Genomic DNA, 16,237 nt, shown 5'->3' with positions numbered 1-16,237 from the left:
TAGAACTGTTTAGCGACGTAGTAGTATAATATAATACTATTATGGGTTACCGTCGATAGACCGATATGATCAACCAAAAAAGAAGATGTATTTGGTGATTTTTCTAGTGACTTTCTTAAGTCTGAATCTGTCTTTTTAGTTTACTCCTCCTGGTTTAAAAACAAAGCATACTACGCACTCAAATGTTTTTAGCAGCTTAGACTTTAATAATTTTCGAAACACAAAATCAACCTCAATTCAATACTTAATGTATCCAGGGGGTACGCGCAAAATTTTGATCCAATGCTATTTAAATGCATTCATTTTTTTCGAATCCTGCAAAAACAAATAAGTATTTTTGAAAAATTTAATGAAAGATGAAAATTACATTATGAATTAATGAAATATTACATTATTACCGAGGGCCGACAGTCCCTGTAAATTTCTATAATGTTTATAGACCAAGAGGCAGTGCTGAAAAATCTATTTCAATTTACTAAAGCTAGATTTTTCACAGTTGATTACTGTGAGTGTGTAGAGAAACATACTGCGGTCGGTCAAGCGAAACGTAGAACAGGGGTTACTGAGAGGGTATCAAAGTTGCATTCCTACGAAGGTAATTATTTCCATTTACTAAGGCTGAAAATCAGTACACACATTCTAAGTTAAATATAAATAAAAGTTATTATAGTCGGTCAGCTGTATGACGGGACAGAGTCGGTCGGTCGGCCCCAATAGTCGATTGAGGAAATGAAGTATTTTGGCCCGCAATTTTTTCGACCAGCATGGAATTACTTGAAATTTTCACAGAAGGTAGCGAATAGTCGATGGATCATTTTATATATCATGCCGCTATCATACGCTAAAACCTTGGGGGTGGTTGCCACCCCATCTCGGGGGTGGGAATTTTTTATTACATTTTAACCATGCAATTGGATGGAAAAAGTGATTCTAAGAAAAAAATGTATTTTACATTTTCTTCGTAAAACTAATATTTTTCGAGTTATTCGCGCTTGAAAATAACAGTTTTTCTACGAAAAAATCGACTTTTTAGAGGGTTTTTTGAGAATACCTCGAAAAATATTCTATATATTTTTGGCGATAAAAAGTTTCTTCAAAAATTATTTTGTAGGATTTTTAAAGAGCTATAAGATTGGTAAATTAAATTTCGTAAGATCGCTTAGTTTTTAATTGGGGCGGGTTTAAAGGGCTCAAATAAGGGGGTGTTTGCTGGTTAATAGAGGTTTTAAACAGCTATATCTGCCTAAGTTTTCACTGCAATGAAAATATATGTACATGGTAATTTTACTCATTAAAAAAGCTACAATTTAGTAGTTTATAATTTTTTTCGTATCTTCAGTATTTTCGGAGATATTATGAAGTAAAAGGTGAAAAATACCAAATTGCAAAAAATCTATTTTTCTTTAAAACTCCAATTTTTCCAAAATTAGGCCATTTAAATAGATCAAACTCCTTGAGCCTATCGATAATATAAGTATAAAAGGAACTACAGAAAGGTAAAGACCAATTTTGAATTAGGAAGGTATTTAGGGGGTTGTTCTCACTGATTTTTTCGTAGAGAAAAGCAGCTAGGTACCGACATTTTTTTGATTATAAGGTGCTTAATTTTCATGCTAGAATCTTATTATTATTTTTTGAAAGGTCTAATTGTTTACTTGAAAAAAGATTATTTAAGTTTTCCTCTAAAAATGCAAATTTTTCCCATTATTTGGCTTTACATATTTCAAATTCTTTATTTGACGAAAAAAGCTAATCTTTAACATGCCGTATCTCGGTTTGTATTGGTCTTAAATATATTACTGGAAAATAATATGGTTTGTGTTACTAAAAGGCACAATTTTGATGTCTACAGTTTTTTTTTTTTAAATGCGTATTTTTCGAGGTATTCTCAAAAAACCCTCTAGAAAAGTCGATTTTTTCGTCGAAAAACTGTTATTTTCAAGCGCCAATAACTCAAAAAATATTAGTTTTACGAAGAAAATGTAAAATACATTTTTTTCTTAGAATCACTTTTTCCATCGAATTGCATGGTTAAAATGTAATAAAAAATTCCCACCCCGAGATGAGGTGGTAACCACCCCCAAGGTTTTAGCGTATGATAGCGGCATGATAAAAAATGATCCTTGGACTATTCCCTACCTTCTGTGGAAATTTCAAGAAATCCATGCTGGACGAAAAAAATGCGATCCAAAATGCTTCATTTCTTCAATCGACTATTGGGGCCGACCGACCGGCTCTGTCCCGTCCTACAGCTGACCGACTATAATAACTTTTATTTATATTTAATTTAGAATGTGTGTACTGATTTTCAGCCTCAGTAAATGGATTTAATTACCTTCGTAGGAAAGCAACTTTGATACCCTCTCAGTAACCCCTGTTCTACGTTTCGCTTGACCGACCGCAGTATGTTTCTCTACACACTCACAGTAATCAACTGTGAAAAATCTTGCTTTAGTAAATTCAAATAGATTTTTCAGCGCTGCCCCTCCATCTATTATTTGAATAAGTTGCAGGGGTGAAAAAAAAAGAGAAAATTTAGTGTGATCCTTAATTTCAAATATTTCATTCAAAAAAAACATTTTGTTTATCCTTAGGGACTTTGGGCCCTTGGTAATAATGTAGTCTTTCATTCTGCGTTTAAAATTGTCAAAATTATTTGAATGTGTTAAAACCAAAGTGGTGTACTAAGTCATATTTTTGAAATGATGTAAGCCTTGCTTTATAATCTTGATATATAGACCTCTTCAAAGAAAAATAGTGTAAGTTTTTACTGCATTACTTACTATATAACTGTAAATATTTGCACTACTTTTCCTGATTTTCCTGATGAAACGAGGTCTATTTATCAAGGTTGTAAAGCAAGGCTTACATCATTCCACAAATATGACTTACACCACTTTGGCTTTAACATCCTCATTTATTAGTTTTCTCAGGATTAGAAAAAAATGAATGCATTTAAATAGCAAGACCAAGATTTGGCGCCTACCCCCTTAACTCCACTTTATATGCTGTTTTGCCAAATTTACTGAATAGTTTAACCGGTTTTCGTTACAATTAAGTACAATATAAACACTTTATCACCGTAAGTGTATTACTTCTATACATTCGTTGTTTACGTTTCTTTCGCCCCTTTTCTATTGAATATTCTGTACATGCCCGTCGTGTAAACCCCAGTTTTTATTTTCTATTATTCAGGTCATAAAGCCCTAAGCGGCAGAAAAAACCTTACTGAAAAATAGAAAACATTTTTTATTTCTTTAAAAGTCAATAAAAAAAATCATTTACTAAACAGGTTAAATATATCTGGTTAACATATTTTTGATACGTTCTAAGATATAAGTATTTATTGGTAAATATAATAAATACATTCATTTATTCCATATTGCCATTGATTATAAATATTCCACGTAGTTATTAATCAATGATATTGCTATATAGTCGGAGAGATAGAAGCGGATTTTGTGCGTGATAAGTAATTTGGAAAAACTATACGGGGAAATGTTGAATTAGTTGTGTACATGACTTTCACCAACGGCCGGAAACCAAAGTGGGGACCGAGGGTAGTTATAAGGGGTCAAATTCGCGTTTTTTTTTTTGTGACGCTCATGAACGAGATAGTGCACCAAAATTTGGGAATAAGTAGGTCATGACGTAACTAAGTAAAATCTCTAGGGGTGGAACGCTGCGTGGCCGACAAAGGGGTGGGGGTAAGGGTGAATATAAAAAATATAAAGGGTTTTTTGCGACGTTCGTGATTGAGATAGTGGACCAAAATTTGGGAATAAGTAGACCATGACATTACTAAGTAAAATCCCCAGAGCCGGAAACCAGAGTGGGGGACGAGGGTAGTTTTAAGGGTCAAAGTCGCCGTTTTTATAATTTTTTGTTGTGACACTAATGATCGAGATAGTGCCCGAAAATTTGGGAATAAGTAGGTCATGACGTAACTAAGTAAAATCTCCAGGAGTGGAACGCTGCGTGGCCGACAAAGGGGTGGGGCAGGGATAAATACAAAAAATATAAGAGGTTTTTTGCGACGTTCGTGATTGAGAGAGTGCACCAAAATTTGGGAATAAGTAGACCATGACATAACTAAGTAAAATCCTCAGAGCTGGAAACCCGAGGTGGGGGACGAGGGTAGTTATAAGGGGAAAAAGTCGCCGTTTTTATAATTTTTTTGTGACGCTCATGATCGAGATAGTGCACCGAAATTTGGGAATAAGTAGGTCATGACGTAACTAAGTAAAATCTCTAGGGGTGGAACGCTGCGTGGCCGACAAAGGGGTGGGGGTAAGGGTGAATATAAAAAATATAAAGGGTTTTTTGCGACGTTCGTGATTGAGATAGTGGACCAAAATTTGGGAATAAGTAGACCATGACATTACTAAGTAAAATCCCCAGAGCCGGAAACCAGAGTGGGGGACGAGGGTAGTTATAAGGGTCAAAGTCGCCGTTTTTATAATTTTTTGTTGTGACACTAATGATCGAGATAGTGCCCGAAAATTTGGGAACAAGTAGGTCATGACGTAACTAAGTAAAATCTCCAGGAGTGGAACGCTGCGTGGCCGACAAAGGGGTGGGGCAGGGATAAATACAAAAAATATAAGAGGTTTTTTGCGACGTTCGTGATTGAGAGAGTGCACCAAAATTTGGGAATAAGTAGACCATGACATAACTAAGTAAAATCCTCAGAGCTGGAAACCCGAGGTGGGGGACGAGGGTAGTTATAAGGGGAAAAAGTCGCCGTTTTTATAATTTTTTTGTGACGCTCATGCTCGAGATAGTGCACCGAAATTTGGAAATAAGTAGGTCATGACGTAACTAAGTACAATCTCCGGGGGTGGAACGCTGCATGGCCGATAAAAGGGTGGGAGTAGGTGTGAATATAAAAAATATAAGGGTCCTTTTGCGACGTGCTAGATTGAGATAGTGCACCAAAATTTGGGAATAAGTAGACCATGACTTAGCTAAGTAAAATCCCCAGAGCCGTAAACCAGAGTTGGGGATGAGGGTAGTTTTAAGGGGTCAAAGTCGCAGTGTGTATTATTTTTTTTTTGTGACCCTGCACAACATTTGTCCCCCACGCAGGAGATTTTGTTCCGCCTCTGGAGATTTTACTTACTAATGTCATGATCTACTTACTCCCAAATTTTGGTGCACTATCTCGATCACGAACGGCAAAAAAACCCCCATATATTTTTACACTCACCCCTGCCTACCACCCCTTTGTACCTCAAGCAGCGTTCCGCCCGTGGAGATTTTACTTAGTTACCTCATGATCTACTTACTTCCAAATTTTGGTGCACTATCTCCATAATGAGCGTCACAAAAAAAAAATAATAAACACCGCGGCTTTTACCCCTTATAACTACCCTCGTCCGCCACTCTGGTTTCCGCCTCTGGGGATATTACTTAGTTATGTCATGGTATACTTACTCCCAAATTTTGGTGCACTATTTCAATAACGAACGTCGCAAAAAACCCCTTACATTTTTTTATATTCGCCCATGCCCCACTCCTTTGTCGGCCGCGCAGCGTTTCACTCCTGGAGATTTTACTTAGTTACGTCATGACCTACTTATTCCCAAATTTTTGTGCACTATCTCGATCATGAGCGTCACAAAAAAAAATAATAAAAAACGGGATTTTGACCCCTTATAACTACCTTCCTCCCCCACTCTGTTTTCCGGCTATGGGGACTTTACTTACTTATGTCATAGTCTACTTATACCCAAATTTTGGTGCACTATCTCAATCACGAACGTCGCAAAAAACCGCTTAAATTTTTTATATTCACACCTACCCCCACCCCTTTGTCGGCCACGCAGCGTTGCGGCCCTAGAGATTTCACTTAGGTACGTCATGGCCTACTTATTCCCAAATTTTGGTATACTATCTCGAACATGAGCGTCATAAAAAAAATAATAAAAACCGCGATTTTGACCCCTTATAACTACCCTCGGCCCCAACTCTGGTTTCCGGCCGTTGGTGAAAGTCATGTACACAACTAATTCAACATATCCCCGTATAGTTTTTCCATATTACTTATCACACACAAAATCCGCTCCGAGCTCTTAGACTAATACGAAGTGGAAACAAGGAATCTCGGAATTATAAGATGAGGCGTAAGGATGCTGAAGATCTCTTGTAATACAGAGCACGCGACCAACAACGAGGTTCTGAGAAGAACGGGGACTGGGAGAGAACTCCTAACTATTGTAAAAAACAGAAAAGCGAGTTATCTAGGACATATTTACAGAGGATAAAGATAAAACTTTTTACGACTCATAATGGAAGGGAAAGTGAAAGGAAGAAGAGGTCCAGGAAGAAGGAAATGCTTCTGGCTGAAGAATGTAAGAGACTGGATAGGCATGGGCACACATTCGATATTAAGAACAGCTCAAGATACAGAGCAAGTTGCCGTAGTTATAGTCAACCTTCAGTAATGAAGAAGGCACCTTAAGGAGAGACGAAGAAGCTACTAAATACATTTATTTGAGTACTTTATAATTGGTTTATACTTTAACTGCCATTTTTTTTTCAGTTCTTGGCTTATGCCAGCGACTGTTATGTGATTACCTTTTTCAATTTTCTGGAATGTGTATTCCCGCCAAAATTCTTCCAGATTTCTTCTTATAAGATTTGTGAGTATCTTTAAAACCCCTTACATTTTTTTATATTCACCCATGCCCCACTCCTTTGTCGGCCGCGCAGCGTTTCACTCCTGGAGATTTTACTTAGTTACGTCATGACCTACTTATTCCCAAATTTTTGTGCACTATCTCGATCATGAGCGTCACAAAAAAAATAATAAAAAACGGGATTTTGACCCCTTATAACTACCTTCCTCCCCCACTCTGTTTTCCGGCTCTGGGGACTTTACTTACTTATGTAATGGTCTACTTATACCCAAATTTTGGTGCACTATCTCAATCACGAACGTCGCAAAAAACCGCTTATATTTTTTATATTCACACCTACCCCCACCCCTTTGTCGGCCACGCAGCGTTGCGGCCCTAGAGATTTTACTTAGGTTCGTCATGGCCTACTTATTCCCAAATTTTGGTATACTATCTCGAACATGAGCGTCATAAAAAAAATAATAAAAACCGCGATTTTGACCCCTTATAACTACCCTCGGCCCCAACTCTGGTTTCCGGCCGTTGGTGAAAGTCATGTACACAACTAATTCAACATATCCCCGTATAGTTTTTCCATATTACTTATCACACACAAAATCCGCTCCGAGCTCTTAGACTAATACGAAGTGGAAACAAGGAATCTCGGAATTATAAGATGAGGCGTAAGGATGCTGAAGATCTCTTGTAATACAGAGCACGCGACCAACAACGAGGTTCTGAGAAGAACGGGGACTGGGAGAGAACTCCTAACTATTGTAAAAAACAGAAAAGCGAGTTATCTAGGACATATTTACAGAGGATAAAGATAAAACTTTTTACGACTCATAATGGAAGGGAAAGTGAAAGGAAGAAGAGGTCCAGGAAGAAGGAAATGCTTCTGGCTGAAGAATGTAAGAGACTGGATAGGCATGGGCACACATTCGATATTAAGAACAGCTCAAGATACAGAGCAAGTTGCCGTAGTTATAGTCAACCTTCAGTAATGAAGAAGGCACCTTAAGGAGAGACGAAGAAGCTACTAAATACATTTATTTGAGTACTTTATAATTGGTTTATACTTTAACTGCCATTTTTTTTTCAGTTCTTGGCTTATGCCAGCGACTGTTAGGTGATTACCTTTTTCAATTTCCTGGAATGTGTATTCCCGCCAAAATTCTTCCAGATTTCTTCTTATAAGATTTGTGAGTATCTTTAATAACAATTGGATTTATTTTCAAATTCGTCATTTTCGTCTAACTGTGAATTCGGTACGCTACCATATTTTTTCCAAGTCTATGGCTATTTGATTTTCTGTATGTCCCTGTAATCATTTTTCTACATCGATTTTCAATTTTAATTAATATGATGGATCGTCCAGCTCTGAAACTTGCTTTTGCTCTTCAGGTTGTAATGCTTGAATGTCTACTTCTACTTCTTCTAGTTCCATGACTGCTATCGATAGTTGTATATCATGTTGGCTACCATTGCTATCGTGAATTTACTAAGAGCAGCTCTAAATAATGGTGTAGTTGATTTTTTATACCATTGTCTTAGATTTTTCAGCCATGAATCTTCTTCTTTTGCTACCAGGACCACGTTTACCTTCAATCTTTTCCGAATGAATAGATTCAAAAGTTCATATTTTTCGGAGTGTCCCAAAATTTGACCGAAATATTCCAACTGCAGCTTCTTATTATCTTAACCAGTTTTGTTGTTTGGTTCAGTCATCTCAGACGTCTCTGCTTCTACTAGGTTTTGTAATAATTTGAAGTATAATCTGCCTATTGTTGGTAATATTTCTATTCCCCTATAATTCAATGGATCATGTTTGGTGCCTCTCTGATGTATTGGAGAGATGTAGTCTTTAATATTCTTAACTTTTTACACCGTATAAAAATAATAATTGACATTGAAAATATATTTTTTTTACGAGCGCGCAAAAGGTCTACTTTCCCGCACGCGTTTGAGTTTGGAAAGTTTTATTTTTCCGCATTACTTTTCCGCACAGAATTTAGATATTTTAATATGGCTTTAAAATAATTATAATACATGCAATGAACTAATATTTAGATATTATTTACTAATTTATTTCAAATGTATCTTATTGTGTTCATGTTTTAATGAAATTAACGCGACAATTTGATGAAATAAAATTATTTGGCGTAATATTCGAAAGTGAAATCAGTAGACAATAACAGTGGTTTTGAATCTTCGTCATGGAAAACAAGATCGTGGTCATGCTAACCAATTATATTGAAAGTTTGGTTTTGACAACCTGGTCAAAGAATCAATTTGTGTATTTTCAGATTAAGTCAATTAATTGATTAAGATTTGGTCATTTTTTAAACGCTCGTAGAAAAAATATTGTTCCTAACTTTTGTGGAAATTCTCTATTCCGCACTCGACTGCTTGCCGAACTCCGCTTCGCGTCGTTCGGTAAACTGCAATCGCGTGAGGGAAAGTATGACTTTCCGCACTTGTTAGGAAAATAACTACCTATTGAGTTAACATGCCTTTTAATTCAAATAAAACAATTTGCGAAATATTTTCGTCACTGTAATGTTTTATTGAAATAATTTCGATTATTGTCCTCACTAGAGAATACAAAAATTAAGGCTATCTATCTCTCTCTCTCTCTCTCTCTGTCTCTCTCTCTATCTCTCTCTCTCTCACACACACACTATCTGTCACTCTCTCATCCTCTCTCTCTCTCTCTCTCTCTCTCTCTCTCTCTCTCTCTCTCTCTCTCTCTCTCCTCTCTCTCTCTCTCTCTCTCTCTCTCTCTCTCTCTCTCTCTCTCTCTCTCTCTCTCTCTCTCTCTCTCTCTCTCTCTCTCTCTAGCTGTCCTTCAATAATAAAGTTTAGCAAAAATGGTTTTATCAAATATTATTTATTCTTGTGTTCACAATTCACAAAACAGATCAAAAATTCCGTAGTAACGCTGTACAAACGAAACGAATCCCTCCATTATCTTTTCTAATACAATACGTGCGCATACTAGAATAATAGTCAAATAATATTACCATAAGTTTACCTTTATCCAGTATATGCAACAATAATGGTCCTTTGTATTTACTTAACAAATCTAAATATAATGGCATTATTAAACTTGATAATATTGATTGTTAAATACTGTAAATATTTTTAACCATCTTAAGTATACATAGCATTTCCTATAAAGTCTTCTTCTGCACATCAATCGGAGGCATTGTCTTTTATAAATCGTATTCTAAAAGTTTCCAATATGAAGGCCGCTTTACTTTTACTAGTTTTTATCTGTTTTTTAAATAGGGTAAGTCGGAATATATATTTATTATACAGTCTATTCCAACAAAAATTTGACCCCCCTCTCTCCAGAAACCAAGAGCTTCTTCAAAATTTAAAAAAAGCACGTCAATTTACATCGGGAGGGGGACGAATTTTCATGGAAAATTCATGCCCATAAATGTAACTGCCCCGCATCAACCACACTTTTTTTTTAAATAGCAAATGTGGTCGAATGGCACATCATTTGAAAGGTAGTTTTTTTTCTCTATACGACACTCTATTTTTTTTTAATTTACATAATAAGTTTGAAGGCAATTTTGGACTTAACAAATTTATTATAAATTAGTTAAATCCAAAATTATCTTTAAATTTATTCCGCAAATTCGAAAAAAAAATAGAGGTTTATGTAGAGAAAAAAATTACCTTTCAAATGATGTGCCACTCGACTACACTTACGATTAAAAAAAAACTGGTGGTTGCTGCAGGGCAGTAGGGGGTTACGTTTGAGGGCATGATTTTTGCATGAAAATTCGTCCCCGTTTCAAAACAAATTGACATATTTTTTAAATTGTGAAGAAACCCTTGTTTCTGAGTTTCTGGGGGTAGTGGTCAAATTTTCATTGGAACACACTGTATATTTCTATTACTATTAGTATGTGATATATTTTGCTTCTTCAAATTTAACATTGACATTTATTACTACTTTTCCTCTATTAGCAGTAGTCTTTATGGGATGTTTGTTTCTTAGAAAATTTTCTTTATCTAATCAGCAAGTAACGCATATTATTCTTGCATATTTTTGGACCTTTCTTGGCTTAATCAACTTAAGTAACGCATTAGTCTCTCTCCCTCACTATTAAATTTAATCGGTAATTTCATTGTCTAATTCGTATAAAACCTCTACATTCTTTATTATATTCCACCATGATATTGTGTTCATTGTCCTAAAGCATCACATCTCCAAAACAATAGTTTCCTGATTTGATTTGTCCACCTTTCGAAGCCATGTTTTGAAGACTTCAAATTTTATGAATTGACCTCGTAATTTAATAATTACTATGTGTGGTAATGGGTTCCAATGCAATCCAGGGTGTTTCATTGGGAAAGTACGTTAACTGTAGAAAGAGGACACTTAGGCTTTCTCAAAAATACCATACTTAATGGGTCTTACTCCATTAAAAACAAAGATACTGGGTGTTCTATCTATTTTGCCGTTTTATTATCTGGTTCATAACTTTTTAACCACACTGTATATTTATTTTATATTTGGCACGCAAATATCCTTTAAGGTGTACAATAAATTTATTTACAATTGAAAAAATCCAGGTCGGGATTAAAAAATAACAACACCCTGTACATTAAATTTTTTTAAAATGGATTTTTTAGTTGAAAAAATGATGAAAAAATAAATTTAGTGGTATGCTTTGAATTTTAGGCAAAATGATTTTTCTGGTCAAATTTTAAATTTGAATTCTCAAATTATGTAAATTGCGAGAGCTCTAAGTAGAAAAAAATTTAAATACAACTTACAACTTGTTAACCGCACTGTATATTTATTTTATATTTAACACGCGAATATTCTTTTAGGTGTCCAATCAATTAATTTATTTACAATGATAAAAAATTAAGGTCCTGATTAAAAAATATTTTAAAAATGTTCGGACCTAAAAAACACCCTGTATATTAAATTTTCTTAAAATGAATTTTGCATTTGAAAAGAGGATGAAAAACTAAATTTAGTGGTATATTTTGAATTTCCGGAAAAATGATTTTTCTGATAAAATTTTGAATTTGAATTCTGAAATTATGTCAATTGCGAGAGCTCAAAGTAGAAAAAAATAAATGCGACTTAATTTTAATTAATACCATTATTTAGTCTAAATTGGTAAAATGTTAACATTTCAGTGTTTTTTTATTATGTGTGACAAATAGTTTATGGCAAATATTCATCTTTAAATAATAAATAAATAATAAAGGTCAATAAAGAATACATCACTTTAATCAACAAAGTATCTAAAAATTATAACAAAACATCGAAAATTTGCAGCATAATAAATAACTATTCAAAACTAAATTACTTGTTCAAAATTACTACCATCAAAAATTATTGTTATGTATCAAAATGTTAATATTTTATCAATTTAGATTAAATAATGGTATGAATTAAAATTAAGTCAGATTTTAATTTTTTTACTTTGAGCTTCGCCAATCACATAATTTCAGAATTCAAATTCAAAATTTTATCAGAAAAATCATTTTGCCGAAAATTCAAAGTATACCACTAAATTTAGTTTTTAATCCTCTTTTTACATGCAAAATCCATTTTAAAAAACTTAATATACAGGGTGTTTTTTGGGTCGGAATATTTATACAATATTTTTTAATCCGGACCTGGATTTTTATAATTGTAAATAAATTAATTGATTGGACAACCTAAAGAATATTAGCGTGTTAAATATAAAATAAATATACAGTGCGGTTGACAAGTTGTAAGCTGTATTTCAATTTTTCTCTACTTAGAGCTCTCGCAATTCACATAATTTCAGAATTCAAATTCAAAATTTTACCAGAAAAATCATTTTGCCGAAAATTTAAAGTATACCAATAAATTTAGTTTTTCATCCAATTTTCAACTGAAAAATCCATTTTTAAAAAATTTAATGTACAGGGTGTTGTTTTTGGGTTGGAAAATATTTCCAATATTTTTTAATCCGGACCTGGATTTTTTACAATTGTAAATAAATCAGTGTATTGTACACCTTAAATTATATTTGCGTGCCAAATTTAAAATAAATATACAGTGTGGTTAAAAAGTTATGAACCAATTAAGAAAATGGCAAAATAGATAAAATACCCAGTATCTTTGTTAATAATGGAGTAAGACCTATTAAGTGTGGTATTTTTGAGACCGCCTAAGTTTCCTCTTTCTACAGTTAACCTATGTTACTTTCCCAATGAAACACCCTGTATATGTTATTTTTCAATTGATTGTAATGTAAAAATTTTGTCGATATTTTATCACTTCACTTGATTTCGTCTTTAGGCTCAAATTGCTCCGCTCTCTGGCATATCTGTTTTAGTCTTCTTTTCTTCTTTATTTCTTTATTTTTTATTCTCGGTTTCTATACCCGTTTTACTTAGCCGGAGTGTTCCATCTTTTGTAGGTGTCCCCACCAACTGGGTTGTTTTGCTTCTCTCTAAAAAAATGAAATTCATATCACTGTATTTCTTATTTTTTCTATTATTGTGATACTGCTTGGTTTTTCCTTTACGGTTAATGGTCCATGATTCTCCTCTGCATACAGATTAGAAGATATTTTAAATTATTTTGTGATGCTTTGTTTTGTTTATTAAATACTAAAATTTTCATCTTTTATTTATTGTTTTTATTTTATTTTTCGGCTCCTGTTTAGCATCATTTTCTAAGTTTGTTTCATTTCTTCACTTACAAACATTACTTTTATTATTTTGTATTTAGATTAATTCCATATTCTTTTAAAGTCGAATTCCTGAGCTCTAGGTCCTTTTATATTTGTTTCCATTTTCGGCCATGATTATTATATCATCTGCAAATGCTACTTTTAAGATATCTGTTCTTTCTAAATTCCTTTGTCCGACGTATAGTTTATTTCACTTGAGCATTGTTTTATTATTTCATCCATAATTATTGTAAATAACGCACGGCTACCACCTTGTCTTAATCTGTTTTCAGTTGTGAATTATTGTGATACACTTGTTATATTCTTGTATATAACATAATTTGTGTTTGTTTTGTCTGTTACATACTGTATATACCATGGTTTTCTTGATTTATTGTCAAGAGCTTTCTATACATCTTTAATTTAAAAAATATGTATATTTTTCTTCTGTTGTATACATTACCGTTTTTTATTTAATTGTAAATATATCTTGTCTTATATGTTTCTTTCTTTTCTGAGTTCGCTTTATAACTGCTCTAGTGTATTTTTGACAATATTTCATTTTTAAGTATCTGTTAAAATATTTGTATAACGGTATTGATTGGTGTTATTATTTGGTAGTTGTTGCAATCATGTTTTTGTCCGCTTTCTCGTAAATTTCTTGCAAAGCAATTGCAAATTTTTAAGTTCAATATTTTGGTTATTTTTAATTTATCGCTGGTTCTAGTGTTTGGTATTTTTTCATAAATATTCTGCCTATCTTCTTCAGCAAACTTCGGCATTTATTATGGTATATAGCCATTCTCCTCCGTAATCGATTGCCAATAAAATTTGTTGCGTCCTCATCCTCATCATCCTCTTATCGCTTTCTCAATCTTCCAATTGGTTTCTTCTCCTGCATTCTTGCATTCAATAGTTTTTTTGTAAACTTTTTTCGATCATTCTACACACATGCTTTGCTCATTGGAGGGGGAAATATTGGCGAAAGGTGGTTTCTTTTAATGTATTTCATAATTGTATCTGATTTGCCCCACCTATTGTTCCATTTCATTTTAATGTGCAAACTAACTACAATGTCGTCTATATTACAGATCTATACCAGACCAAATATTTTTAAATTCAAAGACGCCAAACGAATCCATGCCGCATGTCAAGCAAACTTCGAAACACATGTCAACGAATACCTTGAAAAGCTTCAAGAATTTGACAAGATTGAAGTTCCCAATATGGCGAAGCATACACTCTGTATGAACATTAATGCCGGACTACAATACGAAAACGGTGATATTGCAGTTGAGAGATTAAGAAGCGACTTGGAAGAGGTTTCAATCAACGAAAATAAAATCAACGAAGTTGTTGATACTTGTGGTGTTCGAGCCCCAGGAAGCCCTGAAGATGCAGCTATGGCTTTTGGCAAATGTCTATGCAGTCAATGGCCTCAACATGCAATATGTGTTTGCAGCACATAGGGGCAGCGAAAAACATTTTTTATATAAATATATATCAATAAATGAATGGGACCTTTATTTTTTATTAATTTTATTTTAATTTACGAAAAACTGTGTGATGTTATCACACAAGAGAATTAATACAATGTACCAGGTATGACCAAAGCTATGACCACATGGAAAAATTTTGGTGTCAATTCATATTGATCTGCTTCGCGTCGTTCAGCAAACTGCAATCGCGTGCGGAAAAGTATGACATTCCGCACTTGTTAGCAAAAGTCTACTTTCCCGCACGCGTTTTAGGTAAGAAAATTTTAATTTTCCGCATTACTTTTCCACACTGAATTTAGATATTTAAATATGGCCTTAAAATAATTATAATACATGCAATAAACTAATATTTAAATATTATTTACTAATTTATTTCAAATATATCTTATTGTGTTCATGTTTTAATGAAATTAACGCGACAATTCGATAAAATAAAATTATTTGGACATAATATGCGAAAGTCAAATCAGTCAAATCATGGAAACCAAGATCGTCGTCATGCTAACCAATTATATTGAAAGCTTGGTTTTGACAACCTCGTCAAAGAATTAATTTGTGTATTTTCATATTAATTCAATTAATTGATTAAGATTTGGTAATTTTTTAAAGCTCGTAGAAAAAATATTGTTCCTAACACTTGTCGAAATTCTCTTTTCCGCACTCGACTGCTTGCCGAACTCCGCTTCGTGTCGTTCGGCAAACTGCAATCGCGTGAGGAAAAGTATAACTTTCCGCACTTATTAAGAAAATAACTATTGAATTAAAGTGATATAGTAGCGATCAACAGGTAGCCAAAACGCGTTCCAAGATTGCGGCTATAATTTTGAATATGTTTTCGAGATATTTGGCACACTTATTCGTAATATAATAAAGAATGGCGGTACAGAGCCCAATTTGAAAAATATATTAATATGTGGAGATTACTCTGTAATTAAATACAATATTAAAACAACGAACCTGTACCGCCATTAAGAAGAACAAAATAATACACTTTCTTCAAATAAACTTTTTTATTCGATGCTAAGATTTTGTGTCATTTTGGAACTACTAGTGAAATCAAAAATTTTATTAGTTCCAAAATGACACAAAATCTAGGCATCGGATAAAAAAGTTTATTTGAAAAAGTGTATTTTTTTGTTCTTCTTAATGGCGGTACAGGCTCGTTTTTTTAATATTGTATTTTTAATTACAGAGTAATTTCCACATATTAATATATTTTTCAAATTGGGCTCTGTACCGCCATTCTTTGTTATATTACGAATGCGTGTACCAAATATCTCGAAAAAATATTCAAAATTACAGCCGCAATCTTGGAACGCGTTTTCGCTACCTGTTGATCGCTACTGTTTCCTCTTAACATGTCGTTTAATTCAAATAAAATAATTTGCGTAACATTTTAATTTCTGTAATAATGTTTTATTGGTTTAATTTC

General features: G+C 33.6%; 2 protein-coding genes across 10 annotated transcripts in view; one reads left to right on the top strand and one right to left on the bottom strand.

Annotated features, from left to right (window-relative positions):
* The window catches only part of LOC114328495 (glutamate-gated chloride channel), a 713,764-nt gene that overhangs the window by 415,579 nt on the left and 281,948 nt on the right, over window positions 1–16,237 (bottom strand). The window lies entirely within an intron of this gene.
* Window positions 9,761–14,832, top strand: LOC114328497 (uncharacterized). Its single transcript, XM_028277365.2, has 2 exons — window positions 9,761–9,912; window positions 14,398–14,832. Exons 1-2 carry the CDS (start codon window positions 9,865–9,867, stop codon window positions 14,773–14,775), a joined length of 426 nt encoding a protein of 141 aa, XP_028133166.1. The 5' UTR covers window positions 9,761–9,864; the 3' UTR covers window positions 14,776–14,832.

Source organism: Diabrotica virgifera, chromosome 9 (assembly GCF_917563875.1).
Source record: "Diabrotica virgifera virgifera chromosome 9, PGI_DIABVI_V3a".
NCBI lineage: Eukaryota > Metazoa > Arthropoda > Insecta > Coleoptera > Chrysomelidae > Diabrotica > Diabrotica virgifera.
This window is presented reverse-complemented; position numbering and strand designations above follow the sequence as displayed.